This window comes from Trachurus japonicus, chromosome 11, assembly GCF_045865225.1.
Source record: "Trachurus japonicus isolate A0001 chromosome 11, Traja_1.0".
NCBI classification, from domain to species: domain Eukaryota; kingdom Metazoa; phylum Chordata; class Actinopteri; order Carangiformes; family Carangidae; genus Trachurus; species Trachurus japonicus.
Window position 1 is genome coordinate 18285421 of NC_140917.1, and position 27857 is coordinate 18313277.

Consider the following 27857-nt stretch of genomic DNA (forward strand, 5'->3'; position numbering starts at 1 on the left):
ATCCAGATCAGTTTACTAGAGTCCATTTTAGCTATTTAGTAATGGATATAGCTCTTTGGCTTGATATTAAAGGTATCATTAAGCTTAAACCAGTGGTTGATAATATAGAATATCAAGATAATCTTCACCATATGTGATATTTTTCATTGTTTTGGTTTTTAATGTCCTACAATCTGCCTTGGTGACAGGTTCTACCCTCATTTTACGGCTTTGCTTACTGCTTTCAGCTGGAGTTAGTGGCAGCATACAATAATGGGATTATATGTTATAAAACACCTAAAATTTAACATTGTGATTATATTACAAAGCCACCCCCACCCACCCAGCTGTCTCATAAATCAGTTGTTAAAAAGGAAGTGCAGTTGCAAAGGGGGGAGGTGATAAGTTCTGGGATTGTCAATAGTTGCCTTCCTGTAATATTGAATCCCCATTACCGCACATACACACATACTTCACACTTAGGGTCCTGGTTTTGTATGACAACGGCTCTGCAGATAAAGCACACACGCACACACACACACACCATGAGTCACCTTGCTGGCATTTCCTTTCAGTGTGTGGGTTTTCTTTTTACCATTACATCATCTTTGTTGACATGCCCTGCTGTCAGATCACCCCCGTAGTGTGTGTATGTGTGTGTATGCTTACCCAGCATTTGTGTGAACATGAGGGGTCCAAGCACTTAGGCACTTATCCTCCTGACCTCCTCCTACATACGGCCCTATCAGTGCTCTCACTGGGTGTCAGGTTCTCAGAAGGCTTCCTCTTGGCTTCCTGTGAGGGTTTGGGAGTTGTCGATTCAGTGTAATGCACCTATAGCTATTCAATAGTAAGAGTAGGACTGCACTGTTAGACATTTATTGTAATTTTTACAGGAAATTCCTGGCAAATAATTGCCGTAAATTTACTGTAAACAGTATACAGGACCCTTGCTGTAAAATAATTACAATAACGTACTGTACTTAATACAGCATCCTACTGTAATTTATTACAATAAAATAATGTATATTTACTCAAAAAACAGGAATTTCCCGTAATTTTACAGGATCGAATCTTGTAAATTTTACAGCAAAAGTTTGAATTTGCGGCAACTCAGTTGCCAGGAATTTCCTGTAATTTTACAGGATCGAATCTTGTAAATTTTACAGCAAAATTATTAATTTGCGGCAACTCAGTTGCCAGGAATTTCCTGTAATTTTACAGGATAGAATCTTGTAAGTATTACAGCAAAAGTATTAATTTGCGGCAACTCAGTTGCCAGGAATTTCCTGTTATTTTACAGGATGGAGTCTTGTAAGTATTACAATTATATGTTGTAACTTGGATTAATGTCCCTTTTCAGCCTTCTGCAAAAAAACACAAAACATGTTCTCTTTATCTGTCTTTATTCAATAAAACAGCAAAAAGTAACAAGTGAGTAATAACAAATTAACAAGTAAAAATTGATTATTAACATATGAACAACAAACAAAAAATAATTTAAACCAACAAACAAAAACAGAGGAGGAAATACCCCACAAGGTAAGCGGTGTTGGGGGGAGGAGTGCATACACACACACACACACACACACACACACACACACACACACACACACACACACACACACACACACACACACACACACACACACACACACTCCTCCACCAGACACCTACTTGCCATGAGTTCAAAGTCCAGAAGTTTCCTCAGCAGATACAAACTGGTGCAACTGGTCTCTTCTTTTCTGCTCCTTGCTGCCGATGCCAGGATTTATGCCACAAAAGGCTGTGAAAAGAGAGAAAACACTTTAGTTGAGATGGCTTTGTCTCCCAGCTGTAGCTGCAGCTCATGGTAGCCTTACTGGCAGCCTGGCTGCTGAAATGCCACTGACCCTGTGATTGGGAGAGAGTGGTGGCTGGCACAACAGGCTAAAACACAAAATCAAATCAACATGATTTGTCTGCCGCAAATAACATTTTTAAATGCAAATATTCTGGTTGTATTATTGTTGTCATTTACAGTAGATCAGTATTTCAAATGAACAGGATTCCTTCATCTCTGGTGACATATTGAGTAGTGCTGCACGATTTGATAAAAATGTGCGATTGCGATTATGGTGGAAAATATTGCGATTTGCGATTGCGATTACGATATTGTAAATTAATGCTGTAAGGAGTCTATTTGCTTGATTATCAAGCACAGCACAGGAAATAACCATATTTTAGGAGTGTGTTTCTCAAATAATAAGTGTTTCCTTACAGTATCTTTGTATTAAATAAAAATAGGTAACTTTTTGTGCAGTTTCATAGTCTACTGTGATGCCATCATTTATTACAATGCCTTTCTCCCCCCTCCCTCCTCTCACAGCACACAGGTACACAGGTAACACAGAGACAGACAGACAGACAGACAGACACACACACACACACACACACGCACGCGCGCGCGCGCGCGCGTGCGCACACACACACACACACAACGGAGGAGACGAGAGGAGACGGCAAATGAGTGTGGCTGTTACCGTAAAATAAAAATAAAAAATAAATAAAAAAGACAGTTAAAAGAAAACCAAACACCGGAGCTTTCTGGTCGTTCGCCCCAACAGGCATAGCTATACCTCCTCGTTTTTTAAACGCACTGCACATGTTGCGGAGGAAAACACAGTTCGCTCCGTGACGCTAAAGCTCCACACCTGCTGTAATCACGGGGAGACGGTCCTGCAGCACACGGAGCGCTGTCTGCCAGCTGGGTCGTCACGTGATCAGACCTGCTGGTCACATGACTACTGACGGGGTCTGCTATGCTGCACACATTAGCGGCTCCGCTCCACACACTACAGGAGTTAAAGTCCCGTTTACAGGCTCACGCGGTCGCACATTTATGTACTTTAAATCGCCAATCGCACTCTTTCGTGCGATTACGTAATCGCACGGCGTGACATCGCGATTGCGATTAGATTAATCGTGCAGCACTAATATTGAGTGATCTTTTGTTTACTTTCCATACATTTCTTCCATACAGCACCTTTAAATGTTATGTATAGGGATGCACCGATTGTGAAATTCTGGGCCGATGGCGATACCGATGTTTAAAATAACAACTTGACCGATGCCAATGTTTTTTCTTTTTGTTATTTATTCCATCTTTGGTGCCACAGAAACATTACTGAACTATTTTAAAAGTCTTTCAGCTCTTCATCATATTATTATTTAATGAGCACAAATTCAGTTAGACAAATTTATGAAACAAAAACAACCTTTAATGTCAATTTTTAGTTGACATAACCTTAAAACACTTACAGTGGCCTAGAGTTAGTATTAGAGTTGCTACATGGTAAAAGTAGAGTTACCAGGAAAAGTAACTATTTTTTTTTATAAAATGCTCAAATATGTAAAATTACTTAGACTTCTCTCCCTAACCCCCTTTATCTGCAGTAACACAGAGACAGAAGGTTTTTTTTTTTTTTCCAAACAGTTGATGCACTAAAAATAATCTGTATAATGTACACTGAAAGAGAAACTAAGCAGGATTTCTCCCGTGGCTATGCTACATGTTTACCTCAATTAAAAAGCCCCAGAGTGATTGTGATAGTTAACTACATTAACGGAGGCTCTCTGCCTTCACCTGGCGTCTCTCTCGTTGCATCAGTGTAGTAGTCTACCTGGCCGCCCCCCCATGTGTCTGTGTCCCAGCTCTTGTCTCTGTGGCACCGCGACACAGACGCGCTGCGTAACGTAATGTTTATGACAGTTACGTAATCCACCGCTCCATTTATTGATTTCTCGCTGGCTTCGTTGTAAACACATACACGTGGCCAGGCGGAGGTTAGAAAAAAAGCGACCAGACGAGTTCCTCTCTAACATGTATTAAGCCCATAGGGGATTTAAATGACGAGGGGCGTTCAGGCTCCTCCGTTCCTCCGCTCGCCGTGACCACGCTGCACTTAACAAGTGTGTTTATTAAACATACGCGCAACTTTTTTTTCAAAAATCAATCCGCGGATCACGTGTGTGCCGAACCGAAGATATTGATCTGAACAGATCACGGAACAATGATCATCCGTTGCACCACGGATACCCCCGCCCCCCCCCCCCCCCCCCAAAAAAAAGGAAAAAAGAAATCCTCCCGATGGCTGATGGCAGTTAAACGATGCATCGGTGCATCCCTAGTATAAACCATACAGTCTATAAACATAACTTACCTCTGGATAAACTCGAGGCCTCGGCTGGACACTGCATGCTGCCTCTCTGGTCAAAAGACGGTGGTGGAGTGGCCTCATCACACAGCTTCCCTCCATTGAAAGAACCATGTTTCGGTGCTCAGCGTGTCTCCTGAAAAACATTAAAAAGATGATTATTAAAAGTCTGAACAACACACACCCAATACACAGGGTTGAACTATGGCCAATGTGATGAGCACCTCAATGCAAAACACAAACAAAACAACTACTGCAATTTCAACCACAGAGTGGATCATTCAGCCACCTGACATGAATCCTCATTTGGCTCTGTTCATACTGGGCCACATTATCATGACGTGAACCGTATGTTGCGGTAAAAAAAAGAAAAGAAAAAAAAGACCGTTGATTCGGTGGAAACTCGGCTTCACGGGCGGGGGCGGGGGGCTGTCAGATCGGCTCGTGGTCGGAGGAACTGATCACAAGCCACGCACAGACACAGACACAGACACAAGCTGTGTATCTCTCAATTCAGCGGCTGCAGCCTTCGGAGGACCCAGTCTACGCGGTCTCCGGAGGAACCGGCGTTGGAGGCTCCTCCGTAGGCTGCGTCAACCGTCGGTAAATGAGACGTTAAAGTGGTGCTTGCAACGGCTCTTCCCTTCCTCCGCTCCTCACCTGTGCGGCCAGCGGAGCCCGGCCAGCGGAGCCCGGCCAGCGGAGCCCGGCTCAGGGGGCGACCCCGCCTCCTAGCCGCCGCAGAGCGGGGCTCCGGCGGAGAGCCGCTAACGGTCGATAGCATGCTACGTTGCACACACAACGAGGTCCCCGTTAGATAGGTACACAAGTAGTGCACACACACACACACGCCCCGAGCCCCGAGCCGATCTGACAGCCCAGCTCATACTACCTACAGCGGCACTCGTTTACGAGAAAACTAAACACCTCCGTGTCTGGATCAGTGATCAGAACAAGGTTCACACACATCTGGGTGAATTACACCGTAACGTTAACTTACTGTCCAGCATTTGAGACGAGATGACCGTCTCTTCCCGCGGTAAACCAGTCTCTCCACTGCCCCGTGAATATTATGCTGAAGTGAAGTTGAATTTTGAACTTGCACGAATATTCGCGTCGCGAGATTCGTGTATTTCAATCCCGTCGCGTGAAAAAAATCACTTCGTGTCCGGTGTCAACGTACCGTAAACGGGGCAGATTAATAGCTTCAACCTCAGATGAACATGTAATGTTATCTTAAGCTAGCTAACAACCTGATTTCAGTTCACTGATAGCTACGTAACTGAATCAAAGTAAACGAAACAGTCACCAACACCATCAGAAAGGCAAATTAATATAACATTATCCATTTTAAAATATGTTAGGTTTACATACCTGAGTTCTGGTCCGTGATGTTGAATGAAGGTCTCTGAGTCGGAGTCTCGTCTGTTTTGGTTTTAGCGCCTAAAAATTCAAATCGGCAATCCCATGATGCAACGCGGTGACTGTAAAACTCCGGTAATTACCGGTAATTACAGTAATAATACAGGACTGTCCATATATTTCCCACAATGCATTGTCATTTACAGTAAAAACACAAATACAATGCATTGTTGTAAAATTTACTGTAGAAATTACATCAATTGCTAACAGTGTGCCATGTTTACTTTCAACGCACAAACCTAGAGCATTTTGTGCAATATTTGGCCTTTTATTCATGTTTTCTCTTCACTAGCATGTATTGCGATATTTTGCATGGCAGTATTGTATCGATCTGAACATATTTAGAAGTTTATCTTATGAGAAAAAACAGATGTTAACAAAGTTTTCATTTGGAGACATCATTTTCAGTTGAAAAAAGCTAATAAACAGCAATCTCAGCATATTGCAGTATTTTTAATATCGTATCGAGACATAAGTAAAGTGATAATATTGTATTCTCGGGCCTCTGGTGATTCCCACCCCTATTTAGTACCCATATAAATTTATAATGAGTAAAGTGGGATTAGGCATGTACTTCTACAGTGCAACATAATTATTTTTTTTATTTTTTCGGAGAAATATACAGTTACCCTGAATAGTCATTCAGATTTTGCAGTTATTCAACAGACGTTTGATTGTCTCAGGAAAAACACATTCATCTAGAAGTTAAAGAAACATGTCCCAGCATTAATACTGTCATTGATTTTATACTGTTGTTGTGGTAAAAGAGAAGTCTGTAAACTTTGCTCACCCAGTGTAACATCTTCATCTCACAGCTGCTAAACACAAGCCCCCATGAACAATAAACCCAGTTTGGCAATTTCGCTCTTTAAACCAAAGCTTCTGCTCCAGCTCTCTGGGGTTGGAGGTAAATTACATTACAATGGGATATTGATTTTAGAAGAGATCCATCAATTTTCTGTTGAAATGTCAACATGATATTGATGGATTTTACAGCTATTTAATTTGGCAAGTGTCATGGAGCTGGCACTGGCGTCCTCTCCCTAATGCACATTCAGCAACTGAACCGTGAACACCTGCTGTGCAGCTTAACTCGATAAACTTCAGTTACTTTTTTGTTCTGAGTGGCTAATTTATTTTTGCAGTGCCACATAATTAAACAAACCAGTTGACTCCGTGCTTTCTTTCTTTCTTTGTGTTGCAGATATTTCCAGGATTGGTTACTACACAGGTGAGTAGCTGAACCTCAAACACCTGCCACAACATCTGGGATCAATCCAGCTGCTTCAATCATTCAGTCATACACAGTTTTAAATCTGGTGGTCTGGTCACCAAACGGGAAGGCTGAAGAATATAGGCATAAAGGTTTCAAACAATGTCCTAGTCATGGAGTTAGCTTCATTTGAAAGAGCTTGTAAATTACATGTGCGGTGAAAACATGTACAGCTTTTTATTGTTTGTTTACACATTAATGTTTGAACTGCTGAAATATTCCCAGGACCTCAGGGTGGTGAAGATCTGTATGGACACTAATGAGAGATTCTCTCATTGCACATACAGTATATGAGTCACATTTGTGACTGCAATAGATTCGATTAAAGGAGAGAGAAAACAGACAGTGGAACTATCTCTCTGTGTTTGTTAATCTTAGTCTCATTAGTGAAGCAAAACAATGAACGTTGCTCTAGTTGAATGTTGGTGACTAATTTGTAATTTTCACACTGCGGATGCTACAGACAAACACTTTCCTGTCTGGACGGTTGTGAATCTTGGTCAAGCTTCTTTCATCCTGAGGGTGAGAATTTGTTGTCCTTTGTGTTACTGAGATGACTAAAGCAGTGGAGTGTAGTCATGTATCGTGGCACTGTGCCCTGAAAGCATGCCTAGTCTCCGGCCTCTTATATCAGATGAATTAAGCTGCCAGCTGCCTCCTATTGTAAATATCACAAGCAGTAATTCCTGTTGACCTTTTGACCTAAACAACCATACAGTCAGAACACTATCCAAAATTTCACGTGGAAAATGAAAACCATATCCACAGCTAAGTGAGTTAGCAAGTGTTATTAGAGGCTTTTTGCCTTTAATTGATAGGACAGTTGAGAGAGACAGGAAATGGAGAGGCAGAGAGGGGGGGGGGGTGACATGCAGCTAAGGGCCACCGGGGGAATCAAACCGGGGGGCCGGCTGCAGCGAAGGCCGTAGCCTCCGCACATGGGGCGCCTGCTCAACCCAGAGAGCTATACGGCGCCACGTGAGTGACATTTCATAAAGTTTCTTGCTCCTCTCAATGAATTCTTCAGACATTTCCCTCCTCTCGCAGCAGCACACTACTGTGCTGTTCACTGTAAGTCTGTTTCACAGAACCCGTCAGCAGCTGAGAGGAAGCACGGCCGTAACAATGGAATTGACAGGATGTTTCAAGGGCAACACCTGTGTGTTTGTGGCAATATTTTGAGGGGCTTTTTGCACATTTTATGTTTTATTACTTAATTTAATCATCTTCAGGCTTACAACAGTCTTTACAGTCTTTTACATGGTATGTTCAAATATTATGATTTATCCACCTCTCTATGTATTTGATGAGCAAGGCCAGGGGTCATGCTTGCACTGTAATGAGTGCTCATAATGTCTAAAGGTCAAAGGTCACGTCACACTGTCGATGCCAACAATTACTTGACACAGACATATGAGGAAATATAAATTACCTCTACTGCAGCACTGGCACGCCCGTATGTGCTGAAACGTGGCACACTAGTTCATGTGTGTCAGACAATAAAGTTTGTGTTTTACCAAAGAGTCCTGATTAAAACCACATCACAGTATTACAAAATTGCTAGTAGTCAACCATATAAATATCACAGTTTTCTTCTTTACCTCTGACTTGTTAGTATTTTTAAAAAGGCAGCAGCAGAAGAGTACCGGTGCTGTGAGGAACACACAAAGAGATTTTTTTTTTAAACAAATCTGCATTTGTAAGATAAAATATGTTTATAATTCAAATAGCCTTTGAATTTGTTAACTTCAATGCATGGGTGTGAACACACTGGTTGTTCACTGATACAGCATATAAAAGGGTGCATCAAAGTAGCTATTACAGTTCAGAGGTTCACCTGCACCTTTCATTTGTTATTTGCATTTAGTAGAAGGTGAGTGCAGCGTTTCCCTCCCCTGCTAAAATAATTATGTGTTCAAAAAGGCACAGCAAGATAGAAATAGAGGGGTAGACTTTGGCTCAGTCCCAAAAGAGCGCTTCCCATTCATGGCAGCATCCGGCCCTCTGACAAAAGGCTTTCAATAGTCCACACACACACACACACACACACACACACACACACACACACACACACACACACACACACACACACACACACACACACACACACACAGACATGCGCACACACTCCTCCTGCTCCCACCAGATTTTCATAACAATGGCCAGTACCAGAGATGGAGCGAGAATTATAGGAAACCTGCACGTGCACACACTTGCAAACACACTGGCAAAACACCGTTCAGTACGTTCGTCCGGAAAACAGTGAAACAATAAGATTTCAAGTATTATTTTTTTTCTCAAGTTCAACCTTTACCCACACTTTATGTATGTCAGAGATATTTTTACGTGTTGAGTAAGTTGTTGGGGTTCGTTCAGCTCTTCAGTTGAGGTTGTGTGCGGCCATATAAACGTCTGTTTGATTAATGGCGGCTGGCATCTGGTCAGCAGCAGCACAAGAGGAGCAGCAATAGATGCCACTCGCTTGAGGGTATTGAGGAGGTATTGAGCACTCGGAGGGATAGTAAAGAAAAAAGTATGACCGTCCCCCCTAAAGTACAAGGTGAATGACTTCAAATGTGCAGTGAGGGGAATGATTGATTGAGACCTTGTGGGTTTTGAAGTGGATTGGTTTGCATATCGTTGGCAGCTGCTAGTTTGCATGCTGGGCACAGTCATGGCAACGTCTATGCCCTCCGCATCTTTTGTGCATGTTTGGGTAATTTATCTTCTGGGCAGCGACTGTGGACTATAGCTCTCTTTATCAGTCGGGTCATGAACTGATCATGTGATCTGTAAAATGTCATAAATGATGAGAAATGCAAAGGTCAGGTATTCAACTTGAACTTGTTTTTATGTGTCAGTTGATCCAATTAACAGTCATATATGACAAAGAATGTCAAATTGATTGATTAATGGCTGAATCAACTGGTCAATTTACTGACTAATTGTGGCAGCTCGGATTTGGACTGTAAGAAAATGAAATATTAAACAGTGCCCAGGAGAGAGATATTGAGCCCTGAGTGTGCTTTTGGTGCAGTGAAGGGTACAGTGGAAGATAACGGAGATCTAATTTTGCTCCTCTTATCAATAATTTACAGTAACCAGCAAAAGTTTGGGCACCCCCTGGTCAAAGTTTCTGTTAATGTGAACAGTTTAGTGGAAAATGACATGATCTCCAAAAGGTGTGAAGTTACAGATGACACATTCCCTTTACATTTTAAACAATATATATTATTTTATTTTCATCTTTTACATTTTCAAAATGAGGAAGAGGGCCTGCAGCAGAGGTCTGGCCACCCTGCATAGTTAGTATCTATAGCACCTCCTTTGGAAACTATCACAGTGTGTAAATGGTAAATAACTTGTCTTATACCTTGGTATCTTAGAGCTCAAGTCTCCAGGTTAGGCTGCTGCTTTTTCACTCTAAAATTGTAGAAAACAAAAATAATATATACTGATATTGCTTAAAATATTGCAAAGAAGTGTTTCATGTTTAACTTTATGCCTTTTGGAGATCATTTCATCTTCCACTTGCTTAACTGTTCACATTAACAGAAATGTTGACCAGGGGTGCCCAAACTTTTGCATGCCACTGTAGGTGACTGTTTCTGTCCTGTTCCACTTTGGTCTACACAGTGAGTGAAAAAGTTGGAGTTAATAGTAGTTCACCATGAGGACTGTTTGGAGATCAGCTTCATAAACTGAAGTGGGAGGGGTTTCCAATGAATGGAAGAGACAGGATTAGCATATTAATAGGTTCTAGCTCCTCCTGCTCTCTCTCTCTCAAACTCTCTCCTTCCCCACTCAACTCTTTCAGCTGAGCTCTGTCCTCCTTTTCCTCTCATTCAGCTTGAAACAATCGCTGCAATTCTCTCTCTCTTGCCCTCTTTGTTGCACTGTCTCTGTTTCCTTTTGTTTTTCTGCTTCTCTCCTACTTTCCTTCTCCAAGGGAAGACGATAACTTTTCTGTTTGTTTCTCACTGAGCGCAGTAATTGTCTTCTCCGTCTTTTGTGACCACCAACCCAACTTGAACTTTTTCTCTTTTTTTTGCTGGAGGAGCAGCAGCGTTCTCACCGTAGCAGCAGGATCCCCAGTCCTCTCCTGGGTGACAGGCGCTTCACACTTCCACGGCAACTGTGTAACTACGCAGGGCAAGGCAATGGGCAGAAATCAGGCAAAAAAACAAACAGTGTTGTCATCAGAGAGGCGCCGGCGCTGAGGAGTAATTCAGAAGTGGACAGAAAAAGAGAGAAGAGCGAAGAGAAGTTTGTGGATCAGAGTAACTTTCACATCTCTGGGGATTATTCTTGACATGTGCAACTGTGGATAACAGGAAAAGATTAAGAAGACCACACTTAACAAAGCAGCAACTATTTGAAGGATGGGATTTTTCTCCAATTTCCCTTCTGACTTTATGTCTGTAGCAAATTCACACTTTTTACAAAGTGTCCACAAGCCAGAAAATTAGCCCTTTTGTGGATTTATGTCTCCGGAAGAAGAAACTGTTGGCTAATAACGCTGCTGAGAAAAGTTGGAGATAAAAATCTCTACCTTTGAGACTTAGTGTGTGTGTGTGTGTGTACATGTGTGTGCATTTGTGCAGTGTGTCTATTAGGGTTATGTGAGAGTTTCCTCGCAGTTGCACCAGGACATTATTGTGTTTATTTATGTAACTTCCGTGTGCACGAGGAGTCGACCGAGGAGTGTGATGCGAGGTTGTGAAGGTGCGAGCTGCCTATCTGTCCTCGGAGCAGAGAGACACAGGGACGGACAGACATGCGTGTCCATGGCGACGAGTGGCTGTAGCCCCTTCCCCATGTGCTGGGAAAGAGGTATGAATGAAATCTCCTTTTGCACACACACAGAAAACAAGTGGCATGAAGCCCCTCCACAGAGCGACATCTGACTCCATGGGAACTGACTTGGTGTATTGCCAGAGCTGCCGTTGCTCTGCAGAGTGTGTGTGTGTGTGTGTGTGTGTGTGTGTGTGTGTGTGTGTGTGTGTGTGTGTGTGTGTGTGTGTGTGTGTGTGTGTGTGTGTGTGTGTGTGTGTGTGTGTGTGTGTGTGTGTGTGTGTGTGTGTGTGTGTGTGTGTGTGTTAGCGAGAGAGAGAGAGAGGCAGGTTTAAGCGCTGAAAGCCAGCAGGGTGACTTGTCAACAAAAGTCATTACCACTTGAAATTGGCACAGTAAGCCAGGACGGTAGCACATTTTTATCTAACTGTGACATATCCCTCAACAACTTTACAGTCTTTCCTCTGAGGTGTGTGTGTTCTCCCAGTCTCTCGCTCTCTCTCTCTCTCTCTCTCTCTCTCTCTCTCAGGTATAATTACCTGCTAGAACATATCAATTTTCTTTTAATGGAGGAGAGAGGAGGCGCACAGGGAAGATGGGGAAGCTAGAGAGTGAAAAGAGATCTCTGTATGTTTCTCTCACGGCTACAATATCCCACATACTCAACAACAGACACACGCACATCTCAAACTCGGGGGGTATTTCTTGTCGTCGGATCGGACATTCCCAGATGAAGTTAGCATGAAATTCCAGGAAGTGTGTCAATGTCGGGACTTCTTATTCAGGAAAAACGTCAGCCTGAGGTGCATTGTCCTGTTTCTGTTCTGTGCTCACACACACTGAGCCTTGACCCGTCCTTTTTTATTTCTCTCCCTGGTATCTTATTTGTTCAGCGGTGTTTCGTCTTTGCCAGTGTTTGTCGCGTCGGGAACAGGGATTTTCTTTCAAGTCAAGTTACAAGTGTAAGGAAAAGGAAGGAGGAGAAACTATGTAACGTCAGTTGAATGAGTGACGAGACGGTTAATTTGCTTTCCTGTCAGGTTGTCATGTTGCACGTGTTCTTTCAGAGGGATTTTGAACCAGGTCTCAAAGATATAAAAGTGGGTTTATATTTCTTTTATCCTAGAATTGTTGCAGAATCTGAATGTGTCAACTTTAAATCCAGCACAACAGAAATGATTAGTTAACTAATCACTTAGCTGATCAGAAGAAAATGAATTTACTATTTTGATAATGTGTGAATCACTTGAGGCTGTTTACTGTTGAAGTTGTTTCTTTGGCCTCTGTTAAACTGTCATTGACATTATTTTTTTTTACATTTTGCTCACAGCTTATCAATTAATCAAGAAAACAATTGGCAGTTCATAATTATTATTTTTAGAGGGGCTTTAGAAATTCAACCCTAACTCTCCATCCTTCCTCATCTCTCTAACCCCTGACTTGCTGTCCTCTCTCCCACAGAATATGACAGACACCTAGCAGCTGCAGTGTCAGCAGGGAAAACCATGGCGACAGCCTACCTGGACCCCAACCTGAATAATACCCTCCTGGGAGGCGCCAAGTCACGGCTGAGTGCAGGAGGGTCAGACCGAACCATGGCTGGCTCCGTGGACAGAGTGCTCAAAGTCTTCCATCACTTCGAGACCAACACTGAGAACAGTTGCTGGTCGTCCAATATCAGATATGGAGATGCCACTGATGTCAGGGTAAGAAGAGAGACACACTATATGATAAATTATTAGAGACACCTTACAGTTAATTACATGCACTTCATAAGAGCTCACACTATGGCATCAACAATTTAATCTGAAGAAACTTGAAGACTGGTCATTTTATCTATTAGTGTCTTTCTGCCGTCAAACCCGATAGAATCAGTCTGTCCATCTCTCAGTTGCACGAGGATTTTCCTATCAAGGCCAATTTTATTAAAGTTAAAAAAAATGGTCACAGGTATACATCTTCATTTTTTGAATGAGGCTTAACAGTGAAGAACGTTAGTTATTTTCATACATTTTTTATTTTTTTAAGTATATTTTTTGGCTTTTTTGCCTTTATTATATAAAACAGTAGAGACAGACAGGAAAGGGGGAGGCAGAGAGGGGGAATGACATGCAGGAAAGGTCTGCCCGACGCGGGATTCGAACCGGGGATGCCTGCGTTGAGGACTGTAGCCTCTACATGGGGCGGCCGCTTTAACCACTGCGCCATGCACCGCCCCTTCATACATATTTAAACATTAATAATGTGCATTTCTTGGTGATAAAATGTAATATTTTAGTGAGTATTTAGAGCAGCGTGTGTTAATAACTCTGAATCAACTGCAGTGTTTATATTGTTAAAGGGTGAACATGTGTTCCACTGTAACAGCGTAGCTTCATAATATGCTTATAGTTAGTAGCATAATATAGTTATTTTATTGTAGTTTTTGGACTGCTTTGGAGCTCTGCATGTTGGTTTTACTCTTTTCTTCTTTTTTTTAAAGCCAGTGACCAATAACGAAACAACACAATGATACTCCACGCTCAAACTTTGTCCTTTCTGTGCAACACATCTTTATTTCACTTCACACTCACAAAATCTGCACTTTGTTTATTTTGTCCATTATTACAACACAGATTATTTACCCTTCTCATGGGATTTTGTTGACAGTAAGAATAGAAATACATTTCAGGCCATAATTTACTACAACTCAACAATGTAACCTTCACAGCCGTGATATTTTGTGGAAGGTAAATTGCATTGTATAGAAGTTTTCATGACATTGTCTCCACCTCCTCCTATATATTACAGTTTTTCCCCTGCAGCAGTTTTTATAGGTGAATTTTGGCTGTTTGTCCTTAACTCAAGGTCTAGCTGTCTGCTCTGATAAAGGACACTCAGTGCAATGAGATTATTTTGCTTGCAAATACATGTAACCCCAGGACACCATCTGTGCTTGTGCTTGTGTGTGTGTTTTGTGTGTGTACCAGTCTGAGTTTACTTAGCACTATGCTTTTAGATGCAGTCCCATGACACAGAAACTGCTTAGTGCTGGTCAAACTTCAGTGGTCATACACGTCACTGCAAATATCCCTCTCTTGTTCCTCCCTTCTTCTTCTCCCCTCTTCTTCCATCACTCTCTCCTTCAGTATCTGGGTCAGACCCCCTAGCGTTTTGCATGGCAACACACATGCTTCTCTGAGCATTGTCGTGCGTGTGTGTATGATGTCTGTCAACTTGTTTGGGTGGGAATGTCATATTAAATCACTTGGAATCACCTACGCACACACACATACACATAGATAGCCTGATGCCCTCGTTAACCTGATGCAAAATGCCGGACAGAAACACAAGAGAAGTTGGCACACGGATGACTTTACAGAGGTTTTTGTCCGCTGGGCATCTCTGTTATAGTCAATAGTTATCACACGTTTATGTGTTGGACCACTTTATCTTTATCCGTGGTTGCTTTTCTAAATGATGCTTGTGTGACAGGGGAATTGGGTAAAAAAAACTAAACGAATAGCAGTAAAATTGTTCATTCTTTGTTTGCAGGGAATCATCCAGAAAATTTTGGACATCCACAAAGTACGCTGGACGTCTTGTTTCGGCCTGCGTCTCAGCAACAGCCAATCCAGAGACCAGTTGCACTGGCTCCACCCCGATATGGGCGTTTCTCACGTCCGAGAGAAATATGAACAGGCACGACCAAACGAGGAGTGGAGGTAAGAGAAGACAAGTGCATGTGCATCCATCAAAACATTCGATCAGTCAGTATGAGGCGACACTAATGTAAGAAATGGAAGATGTGCTGAAGTGTAAAATTTCTGCGCTCAGTGCATCAAGTGTTGGATCAGACTGCGATTATAAGACAGCGAACGACATGCGACATGCAAAGCCCAAAGACAACAGATAACTGAGGGCGGCAAGATGCTCAGCAGAAGGATTTAGCTGTTTTCCTGTTTGGCTTGACATTGATTTTTAGGGTTTTATTTCCTATATTTATACCGGATTGCCAATTTGAGCTGCATCTCTTGTCATTGGCATTTTATCAGTTGTATTCCTGTTGTCTTATTTAAAGAGGTGATGCATGTGCCTGAGCTACAGTAATGCCCTTTTTGAAAATGTGTTATTTGTCTTCCTTATATTGTTTGCTCTTTCCTGTCTGGTTTCTGTCCTTTTCATTATTTATCACTGTGCATGGGGCTTACCCTTTGGGGATTAATGAAGCTATCTAGGCAGATTTTTTGAGAACATTTTTTCAAGGAAAGTGCTTCCACGACCTAAACAAGGATCTTTTTTTTTTTTTGAAGAAGAAAAGCTGCAATGTTACACTTTATTACGTTTCCTGCTTTGGGTCCCTGCCTAGACGTGATTTATTTGGCCTTGTAAATCCAGTGTGTCCCCACACGGCGGGCTGCAGCAGCCTGCCCCATTGTATACCAGAAGTAGCAGAAGTGATTTATCTCAAACAGCGCCATGGTAAAATAGCATGACCCGTCTGTCGCGTGGTGATGGGGAGGCCTTGTGTGCGGTGCAGCGCGGTTGTGTTGGATTGGCAGTTTGGATGTTAATGCACTGGTATAGGCTGGCTTCATTGTGGTGGTCTTGGTGCTAATCCTATTGTGAGGTGGAGACCTTTTGAACTGTGACATGAAGAAAGAGAGAACCAGATGCCTTCTTTGTCTAACCAAGTCAACAACTCTGTCTGTTTCTACTTCTGCTCCGTCTCTTCATTTGCATTCTTGCATGTTATATATTTCTTCTCCTTCCTCCTCCTCCTCCGGCCATTTTTCCTCTTTTACTCACCATCATGTCCTGAGTCATATTTCCTCCCCTCTCTTCTCTCTTAGCCCTCACTGGCACCGGCTTACCACTGACTGTGCTTTCTCATAGTTTACATTGAACTGGATTGTTTTGGAAGCATGTTTGCCAAATTCAACAACTACTTAAAACTCATAAAGACTTGTTCCAACATTTTTTCCTTGTGAATATAGAAAAGCAGCATGTCTTAGCTACTTTTTGATTCTCATACTACTAAGTTGGAAAATGGTTTTGGTTCGGCTCTTCATAACATATTCACTCTCTCTCCTTCATCTCTTACATTGTAGGTATGAATTAAGGATCCGGTATCTTCCAAAGGGCTTTGTGCAGCAGTTTACAGAAGACAAACCTACACTCAACTACTTCTACCACCAGGTACCCGCACTCACACACAAACACACTCACACAGAGGCACCCAGACACACAAACATATTTCATTTTCTGCCAGCGGCCAATGCTGAGACATATGGCATTGCTAGAAGACAGTGTGTCGGCCTTTGGGTAATCTAGGTCAGTAGGACTGTGCATGTGCTGTGTTTTTTTTTGTTTTTTAGAGAGATACATGGCTTCTCATTTGTTTCCTTGGGTATTTTTTTCAATGAACATGTTGTGGCATGTATTTGTGTCCTCCAGGTGAAGACTGACTACATGACGGATATTGGGGATCAGGTGGAACAAGATGTAGCTCTCAAACTTGGTTGTCTAGAAATCAGGTGAGACTGGTGTCTATTTTCTTTTTATATTAAAAGCTAAAAGGCGCGATCCCATCAGATTCTCTCTGAAAGTTACTTAGTTGGTGCATTTAAAAAATTCCTGCCGCAACTAGCAGTTGGGTTCAGTTCTAGTTGTTTTGTAATGAACAATCGGTGTTTACACTTCAGCTACTCTGGTAATTCTTGCCAAAAAATTTGTCAGTGTTTATTAATCATTATTCAAAGCAACAGCTATTTCTTTTTCAACTGTAATTCCATTGTGGTGTGCGCTGTGTACAAACACCGAGAACAAGAGAATACATTTTAATACATTTTCTCTGTGTCCCACTGGTTTCATTTCCAGGAGGTTCTTTAAAGAGATGAGAGGAAACGCCCTGGATAAGAAATCCAACTATGAACTACTGGAGTAAGTATTTTCTCCATGAGCGAAGCACACACCAAATCTGGCTCCTCACTTTTTTGGGCCACATCCTCCGTCTACCTGTGAAACACGTTCAGTAACTCTGTATAACCATGCCATCCGTCTTTGGGTACAGTTAACTCTGTGTCTAGAAAACTGTGTCTGGAAACATTTAAAAATCAGAGCTTTGGAGCTGTCCAACTGTGATTCAACACGTTTCTTGTACTGGTGCTTAGGAAGTCTACAGTCTATCTGCAGTTTTGTATTTTCAACACAGCTTTAATCTTGATTTTGCTATTTGTATTCATTCACCCGACTACATATTTATTGGTATTTTACTCTCATTCATTTTCGACCGGTTGCTCTGTCGGTTTTTTTGCGCCTCTGTGTCGATCCACTAACAGCTCTCTGTTAGATGGAAGTCAATGAAGAGCATTAACAAACTCCAGTCCTAACAAGGCTTGGCTCTAATGTGGTCTGATTCTAATGAGCTGCCCTCCTCCAGCGCAGTCTTTCTCTCTGTCCATCAGCCTAACGAGCTCTCCAATTAACTGAGAAGAATGCACACTGTCTTTCCATTGAGATCTCTTTGTCTCTCTTTTTCGTCCCCCCAGTCTTTCTCTGTCTGTCTAACTCTTTTCTTTAAACCCTCATCCTCTATTTTTGTCTGTTTTCTTCCTGTGTTATTCCTCTTTTGTTTTGTCTCGCTCCCTTGTTGCATCTCTGTTGATTGGAAAAAGATGTTGTGTCTTGCATATTTTAAACGAACAAGAGAAGGAGATGGAAAGTGCTGTTGGGGTTTTTGAGACACCAAGTTGACAGTCGGCCATCAGGGGCTGCTGGGCATGAGTTGAGTGTTCCTACACACTTGGCTCTAGCTTGCCCTGGAGAAATCAGACAGAGTCCTGTTTTGTTCAGCTTAACAAACAAATCATTAGCACAAATGTATTAGTTCCGTTGTTGTTGTTTTTTTACCCCTTCTTGAACATTTTCATGGCACACTAGCAAAATCCCAGAAGTAAAGAGTTTATTTTACAGGTCTATAATTCTAAATATTTCTAAATACTTCCTCTATCACTTCCTGGAAAGACACTATTAAACCAAAGTAAATATTGATTCATTATTCTGTTATCATTAGACATTGTACATGTGTTGGATGCCTGCTTGTAGATAAATATATGTTTTTGCTCCACTCTGTAGGGTATGGTATCAGTTACTGAGAAATGATCAACTGTCATTACTCTTAAACTATGTCAAGTGTTTGAACATTGTCAGGATTTACTGAAACGATACAGTACAACTCTAGGATACATCATTGTATTGGAAATGTATTTTGCACCCAGATATCTTGTAGTAAAACTGTATATTGTCTACAATTCGACCAGTGTAAGTTTTTCCTCAGCTTTGCCAGGAATACAAAGTACTGACTAGTTTCCCCTTCTCCAGCCACAAAACATATGTTCATGTTGGTGATCAGCTGGCTGTAGTTGGCAGTGGTCTTTGTGGTTTACGAGCAAATGCAAAGCATTGAATCGGTCGGTCTTTGTCGGTGCTCGTTCTCTGTGATGATAATAATAGTTTGGGACTGATATATGACCTACGTTGGAGGAACAAGAGGGATGATGTAAGTCCTGAGCCTGTGCCTCACTCTCTCTTTGCTCTTTCCCTCCTCCTCCCCCTGTACTTGTCTTTTCTCTAGAGGAGTTTGAGTCATTAGCTAGCTTCCTGTTTTAGCTCTGTTCATCTTTCTTTGTCTCTGCGGTCTCCCTCTTTGTACTCTTCCCTGTCTCTCTCTATCTCTCTATTTCTGTTTTCTCTCAACCCCGTCTCTTAGGAAAAGATGAGTAGTACTCTGTAGTCAGGACTTAGTCACAGCTTTCTGTTTCTGTTTTCTGTTGCTTGTCTTGCACGTCTGCCGCACTTGTATCTCTCTGTAAGCAGTTGTTAGTAATTTTTCAGCAGAGGAAAAAATAAGCTGCCGAGATCAGATAATGAGAGTAAAGTGCTTTCTGATTAACATTCCTCTGTGTAATTACAGCATAATAAACACGCCTCTGTATCTCTCTCTGTGTCTCCTTACAGGAAAGATGTTGGTTTGAGGCGTTTTTTTCCAAAAGACCTGTTGGATTCAGTCAAGGTGAGAGTGAAGGAGTGAAACATCCCTGTATAAAACATATAACTTGATCCTCTCAATATATCTGTGTAAAAAATGGTTCAGTGAAAGGATTTATGATCAAAACCTCAGTGTCCCAGTAGCGTGACTAAGTCATGCCACCTCCACACTCAGAAGCTGCTATCATAGCGTTGCCACAAGAAACAAAATCTTGTTGTTTGAACTGCAGCTCCCCCGTATGAAGGGAGGCTCTTCTGAACTGCTCTTTTTTAAAAAAAAACATGTTACTTGATGTGTTGTTTGGTCCGTCTGACAACATGTGAAGAAGTCCAAGACTCCACAGCTCTAAAATTAAATCTTGCCTTATTTCAATGAATCAGGATGAGTAAGAGAACAGAGTAACCGACTCTTTACAGATGAGAGTGATGAATATTTACTTTTCTATTGGCTTCACCTTTTAAAGGACTTTTGGAGAAATACACACATTTACATTCTTGCAGAGAGCAAAGCAGCAGCTTGCAGCCTCTTAGCCTAGCTTAGTATAAAACAGGAGGAAACAGTCGACCTGCTCTGACTGAAGGTACAAAAAACCAAAAAAAAATCATTTTCATATTATGTCTTTTTGTTCAGTCTCTACAAAAACTGCATGGACTTGATGTGGTTTTGTGCAGTTGTAAGCTGGACTGTTTCTTGGCTGGGGGGAACTGCCAGTCTGCCACACTGCCCAAAACTGCATATTTCACAGCTCAGACATAATTAGTTTATTAATGAGCCTTAGAGATGTTGGTCGAAGATTGTGTTACCTTTGGTCAGATACCAGCTAGCTATTTCCCCTGTTTTCAGTCTGTACGGTAAGCTCAACTGAGCTATTGTGTAAATAGTACAGACTGAGCACAGCTTGGTTAGATTGAAACACTGTTTTGTGTTCAGTTTAATTGTATTATGAAAAAGTATCAGGGATTTGTACTGAACTTTGTTTACACTGATTTGTGGCAAGTCTTCAGCATCCTGGATTTATTGTTTCATTGAATTGGTTTAAACCGAATCTGACAGATTTGTATTGTGCCTGTTTGTATGTGATGGCTCAGGGTGCTTGCATAATGAACAGTGTCAGTGTCAGTGATAAATTTACGGCACGCGTTTATGGGGAGCGTTCTTGGTGTGTGTCTGTGTGTGCGTGTGTGTGTTTGTAAGAAAGGCCTAGTGACCCGAAAAGGTCTTGATGTCAGCAGGCGGGCAGACAGATGCTCAGTAGAGGGAGAGAAACTGTGTGTGTGTGTGTGTGCGTGCGTGCGTGCGTGCGTGTGTGACCCCCGGGTCATGTTTAAATGACGTTTCAATGAGGAGGGAGGGGGAGGAGACATTGTGCGTCTTCTTCGGGGTTCCCCCCTCCCCTTGTCTGTTAAGCTCTGCTGACTCCCCCTTCATCAGCTGCCCAACTACCTCCTCTGCTCTCTCCTCCTTTCTGTCATTTTCAGCTTCTTTTGCAGACATGACATCATACATTTGCCCTGCAGCCTGTTTTATGAGCCACGAAGATGCACACAGTGACACACATTACACACATAAGAGCAGCCAGACATCCAATAATTGCCGTGATCCCACTTGATTGTAGATGTCTGGACTGATGTTGTAATCTAATAATGACTTCTTGGATTATTTTTTGAATCCAAAAAGACAATGGGTGGAAGCATTAGTGACTTACATTTGAAATATCCTGAAATACAGAGAAGGTTCACAGAAGTAAGATTGTAATTTTGTTACTTTTTGTGATTAACAAATTATTTTTTATTTTTTTTATAGCCAACAAATGATTTGACTAGTCAAGAAAATAACCAGATCAAGCAATAATGAAAATGATCAACAAACAGCAATTTGCATCCCTGATGAGGGGGTTCTGTCTCTGTCTTTCTGTAGGATTGTGTACTTATTCATATTGTATGTTATCAGTTAAAGGCATTTGTGGTAATATTGAGGTGTTGATAAGTTTCTGACAGACCTGTTTCCCACACACATGAATTTATGTTGGAGGTGTGTGTGCGCGTGTATGCGTGTGAGAGAGAGAGAGAGAGAGAGTACAGCTGTCATTTACGTTTCTGAGGTTCACTCTGGTGAAAGGGAATGGTAGTCATTTAATGGGATTATTCTCCCTCAATGGACTCTACTTCACACACACACACACACACACACACACACACACACACACACACACACACACACACACACACACACACAAACCCCAGAGCAGATGGTTGTGGTAGTAAACAGTGACTGATGTTAGCTGTTGTAAAGAGCACAGTCTGTTCATTCATGTTGACAGGCTTGGCACCAGGTTTAGTTAAATTGACCTCAGTGGTGTTAGAGATCAAAGTTTGATCAACCAGCTCCAGCTTGAGCTGAACGCTCTGTTTCTCTTCATAGAGCAATAATAACACATTGAATCAAGGCACTGAGATATGTTGTTAAAAAAAAAGACCATACATTTACTATACATCCCTGTTACTTATCTGGAAGTTAACCTGTATTTAGGGTATAAAAATACAGGCCTAAAATATGTTGTACTTACTATGGCTTACTTATTATGATACTTACTGTGAGTTCATAATGATCAAATTAAACTTTATATTTTAAATCAGTTCAGATCGGAATAAAGAGAAACAGATAGTATAGTCTCTTCTTATGTTTCTATTGTTTCTAAACTGAATATTTGTTCAAATGTTTTGAAATGAGGTCATTTTTGTTGGTTTGTTTGTCCAAATCACTTCCAGCCACCACTTGAACAAATCATATTTTAGAAAACACAGAGGCTTAACACACATAGCTACCACTCTTTACCTGTAAACAGACTCATGGGCTTATTCAAAATAAAAATAAAAACATTGTGTGAGTGCTGTGAGCGGTCAGATGAGCGACCAGCCTGTTGCTATCGTGAAGTGATAGCCACTTGCTATACTTCCTCTCAGGAAGGGTGGACACTAGGGACTGACAGTATCTGTGTGTGAGTGTGTGTGAGCATGCGCTGGAATTCTAGGAATTAAAACAGTGATCCTATCAAGAGCTTGAAGAACATACAAGAGCACACACACACACATTATACTTTGTAATCGCATATGTGTTATGAAATCTGGAAATTACACATAAACACTCACAGAGCTGAACGCATGGGAACGTTCCAGATAAGTGTGTGCATGGATGTGTATGTTTACGTGTGGGTTTGTGAGATCTCTGATTCCTAGTAGTAGTAGACAGATGATAACAGGGCTCTGTACTGCTGAAATACAGTAAAGATATTAAAGCATTCACTGTATTGAGAAATGCAAAAACACGAGTGGAATAAATAGTCTGTGATTGAACACAGTCGATATTATCATATTCATATTATGGTTTATGAAGGACTGCACACAGAGGGTTATAACACACTGAGCATCCTCTGATAATACAACATGATTTTTAACCTTATTAAACTTTCCAGAAATCTGTCAGGTCCAGTTTTGTTATATTTGTTGTCAATAAATCAACGCAACTGATACATGACTGTAATTCCAATAATCATTGCTGTGAAACTGCTCATTTATTTTGTACAGATTGACCTTAATGTAACGTACTAGTCTGCTGTAATTCTGCACATTTTTTTTTAAGCCTGGTCTTTACTGCACTAAATCTCCTCTAATCTCTATCTTAATCTATATATGTGGACTATTTATAGCTTGGATTTGTCCATACAGTACAAGTGCCTGTGTTTCGTTATGTAGTTAGTGCGTTTTTGGACCATAATGTCACCCATATACTTTTTTAATGTCCTTAATACTGCACATTTGTGCATAGATGGATGTAAAGGCCAGAGATCATATGAGGGGATGGACAGGTCAGAAAGGTTGGTTGTTAAACCCTCATAAGTCTGGGTGTTTTGTACATATACATCAGATAGTGAGGATTATCTACAGCATCTTTCAGCTGTATGTCCATATATGTGTGTTGTATCTTTATGTCTAAAATGGTAAAGTATAGAGGGGATTGTAAATGCTAGAATTATGTTCCTAGATGGATTTTCTGTCCCATCTGTCTCCTCCATGGCGACACAACAGCCTTAAAAACAATCAGTCTCAAAAAAAAGAATCTGACTGTAAGGCCAACAGAGAAAACACAGCTGCCACTCTGAATGGCTGTAAGAGCACACACTCTACGTGCTATATAGTGAGATCTTCAGTTAGCGTGTAGATGAATGAACAGACTCTTTTGATGTTTAATTGAGTGGTAACTAACACAGCCAATGTGCCTTTGTTAAGATATCGATCTGAACGGAGAGTGGCCCTAGAATGAAGTGCTGAGGTCAATTTGATCGGCACCAGAGTGGACTATTAGTTAATCAATGTCCTTCTCGCTGAGTGTCCCTGTCACCCTGCTGCACCCACACAGAAAAACACACTCACATCATCACATCAGGACTTAACCTCTGCTACATAACAATTAAATGAAGAAACCTTTTGTGCTTGAAATTTCTTCATTTTTCTTTCTTTCTTTTTTCCTCTCTTCAGGCTAAAAGTCTTCGCAAGTTGATTCAGCAGACGTTTAAGCAGGTGGCCAATCTCAACGACGAGCAGTGCATCCTGAAGTTCTTGGAAATACTTGCACCCATCTACCGCTATGACAAAGAGTGCTTCAAATGTGCCCTCGGGGTAGGTTTCTTCTTCCATTCTTGATTGCACTTTGCTGTGCTTTGAGAGCTCTGGTTAGAAGCATTAGATTGACCCCTTTTGGTCGCATCAGGTCCTGCATGCACGCTGTTCAAAAGAGAGTGTCTTATAATTTTATAACCACCTTTGTGTGGCTTATCCTCTCTCCTTTTTCAACTCTCTTTCCTCTCCCAACAGTCCAGCTGGGTGATCCAGGTGGAGTTGGCTATTGGGCCAGAGGAAGGGATCAGCTACCTCACTGACAAGGGATCCACGGTGGGTTTATCAGAGACCACAGCTGGACGCTCCTGATAATGTTTCTACTTAAAGTGAAAAGCACCGATTAGGTTTAAGCAGGTCAACATGATTTCATTTCTGCTTTCTCTTTTTGTCCCCAGCCTACCCATCTAGCTAACTTTAACCAAGTCCAGTCCATCCAGTACTCAGCTATGGAGGAGAAGGATAGGAAAGGCATGTTACAGCTCAATGTCGCTGGAGCTGCTGAGGTACTACCAGTCTGTCTGTCTGTCTCTTTTCCCTTATAAACTAAATTAATTACCGTGACCAGGTACTGAACTTTTTTTTTTTTTTACAATTTGATGAGTCATGCCAAATCAAGTTAGTGATCAATGCCATTTTTCGTGTAGAGGCCGCTTTAATATTAATCTAGGAAACCCTTATTTCACATTCCAGTTGTTCTTCTAAATGTTGGTTGTTTGGATGGGGGGTGGAGAGTGTGATCATAGAGAACAGGAGGCACAGGTGCAAATGAGTTGATCTTGTTAAAGTTTATGGTTCTTTAAGTTTTGTAAAGTATTTGCTGTGGAATTGCTGGAATAAACAGAGAGAGCAAAGTCTGCGGCAATGTGAATAACGTGATCTATTGTGGAAACATATCCAAGACACCAGACTACCACTGATAAAGTGTCACTCTACTTTAGTAAAAAGAGGCACTACGTGTTGGGTAGTGAGAGAAATCCAACTGTTTAGTTTAGGGAGCAGAAACAGAGAAATCCTTTTTGCTCTGGTTCAAAATATAACAAACTTGTAAGTTGTTTGCATCAGATCACGGGTTTATTATGCCAGTGCTCGTCAAAAAAATGATTTCTGTCATCTAAATACATTGCATATAATGGTTCTAATCACAGAGAAAATGTCTTTCTGTTAGCATTTCATTGCTGTTACTGTTTCATTGGCATTTATACTTTTGGATTTACTGCCACACACACACACACACAATGTGGGAAAGATGTGTTTTCCCCTGATGTATGAGCAGTGGGAAACCCCCGATGTGCTGTTATGAGTAAGAGTATGTCTGCGTTTTTGGAGATAGAGGCTCTTTGTAACACCCAACATTTTGTGTGTGTGTGTGTGTGTGTGTGTACAGCCTCTTACTGTTACAACAGCATCACTGACCATGGCGGAAAACTTGGCTGACTTGATTGATGGTTACTGTCGGCTCATCTCCATGGAAACTCATTCCTTCATCGTCCGATTTCAGAAAGGTATGAAGCTGTAGTTCCCTCCTTTTTGTACAGTTTCCCAGAATCATGCAAACACAAAAATATTACAGATAAACATGATTTGACAACTTGGGGAGGTTAGTATAAATGACTTTTGAATTGCTATATCTCTGGGTCTGTAATTACTAGTGCAGTGCTTTTATTTGATAAATATTGTATGGCACTGTGCTGAAATACGGCTCTAGACCCCAACTATGAGCTTACTCCTTGCATTTTAGATAGACCAGTTCAGATGCCGTATCTGGAACAGGTTATGTGTGCAGAAGAAACTGGTTATGTGCTATGCACTGTATAAATTCCAACCAGAACCACTATAAAATCCTGGATACAGCCTTGTATATATTATTTACTGTGTTTTATAATAATCCCTCTGATCTGGATGATGTGTGTTTTTGTCCTCTAGAGGGAGAGAGAGCGCTGCCTTCCATCCCAAAGTAAGTACCTGCCTCACGTTTAGCGTCATTACAGCAAACATAACACCACAATAACCAATTCATCAAAGTATTTATTTTCCTGTCTGTTCTCCGTTGTGTGTTGACTCTGTAGGTGATTGTCCTGTAGGCTTACGAGTCCCGTCACACAGCTGATAATAAAATTGATGTTTAAAAGTTATAATAAACACACTGTCCAGTCAGTGTTTGACCTGTAATGCTGCAGTGCATATGCACCGCCATGTTCAGTATTCATGCCAACACTGATACTTAATAATTAATACAGGTCATGATCGTGTGTGTTTCAGAGCCGCAGGGCATCTGTTTCTAAATGTGAGAGGTCTCAGCCTCCTCCTCTATTATCTGAGAAGTCCTTTATGTCACGTATGAGTTCTTCTGAAAACAAAAGGGTCTGAGTTATTCCACTGGTAAAGAAGAAGGGCATTAAATCAGGTGTATGGACTTGAAGCACAGTGTCAGGTTTAACAACTATTTATAAACACGATCACTTTCCAACAAATCTGTTGTTGTTCCTTCCTGTTTAGCAGAACAAGCCTCTTTGAGATCTCTATTGGGAGACTTGTTGTGGCACAGTGTCACTTTGCTTATGCCTGTTCAGCTTGGTGCAGCAGTTTGACAGCCAAAGGAGCAAATTATAAGCAATGCAAAAAAAAAAAAAAAAATTCCGTACAAAATGCATCTTTTAATGTGTGAGACTTGTGTGATCTTACAGGTCATGGAAGAGCAACAGAAGCTTCCCTTAAAGAAATATATGATTTGGTACAAATAATAGGGGACCAGCTCCAATTAATTCCACAACCCCAAATTTAATTAAAAGTCTTCCCCTGCCTTTTAAATCTTGGAGCTATATTGGAAATTTTGATAGATTTTCTGTTGTGCAGATTCAGAAATAGATGAGAAGCAAAGTGACCCACAGCTTTTTCAAATACTATTTAACTGTAATTCGATCTGAGGCTTTTTACTGAAAGCTAATGTGAGTGTTGCATCAGAAAGGGGGCGACCAAATATATTCGCTGTTTTTTTTCTCCACAATCTGCCTTTTTTAGGAATTGCGGTTCAGAATCCGCAGACCTTCAAAAAGATTTTTCAGGGAAAACATTGTGACTTCGTCGTGTTTGTTTATCTGTGACCGTAGCAGCCTGGACGTCGGCGTGTCCACATTTCACTGTCAGTTGTCTCAGATTCAAAAAACATTGAACTTACTTTTGGTCTTTTCAACACAAATCTTTCACTCTCTCTCTCTCTCCTTCTCTCTCTCGCTCTCTCTCCTTCTTTTCTTCCTCTCTCTGTCTCTGGTCAAATAAGGAGATAAGTTTAGGAGCCAAATATTTTCCACTTAGGGTTTTTAAACACTCCACTAGTCTCCTCCTCTTTCTCTCGGTCTCTCACTCTAACTCTCTCTCTTTGCTCGGTGCCTTTCTTTTTCTGTGGGCTGTGATGTAAAGATAGTAGTAGAGCTCAGATGACACGGGCAGAGAGAAAAACCGCTGCAGAAGCAGAGAGCTAATTGAAACAG

The 27857-nt window shown here is 41.4% G+C and overlaps 1 protein-coding gene across 21 annotated transcripts in view; it reads left to right on the forward strand.

The window, feature by feature from the left end:
- ptk2aa (protein tyrosine kinase 2aa) overlaps positions 1-27857 on the forward strand; it is a 64449-nt gene that overhangs the window by 15274 nt on the left and 21318 nt on the right. For 14 of the 21 annotated variants that reach the window (XR_015037104.1, XR_015037106.1, XR_015037107.1 and 11 more), the window contains exons 2-13: positions 6802-6828; positions 13126-13370; positions 15199-15368; positions 16755-16842; positions 17101-17180; positions 17524-17586; positions 19663-19717; positions 24229-24369; positions 24565-24642; positions 24765-24872; positions 25754-25871; positions 26293-26323. Coding sequence is in view for 16 of the 21 variants with exons in the window: in XM_085791485.1 (XP_085647611.1) it covers positions 6802-6828; positions 13126-13370; positions 15199-15368; positions 16755-16842; positions 17101-17180; positions 17524-17586; positions 19663-19717; positions 24229-24369; positions 24565-24642; positions 24765-24872; positions 25754-25871; positions 26293-26323 (1204 nt within the window). In the remaining 5 variants the exon portion in view is untranslated. Of the gene's footprint in view, positions 1-6801; positions 6829-10668; positions 11704-13125; positions 13371-15198; positions 15369-16754; positions 16843-17100; positions 17181-17523; positions 17587-19662; positions 19718-24228; positions 24370-24564; positions 24643-24764; positions 24873-25753; positions 25872-26292; positions 26324-27857 lie in introns of those variants that run through there. The other 7 variants (XM_085791481.1, XM_085791483.1, XM_085791484.1 and 4 more) reach the window with 5 other exon arrangements.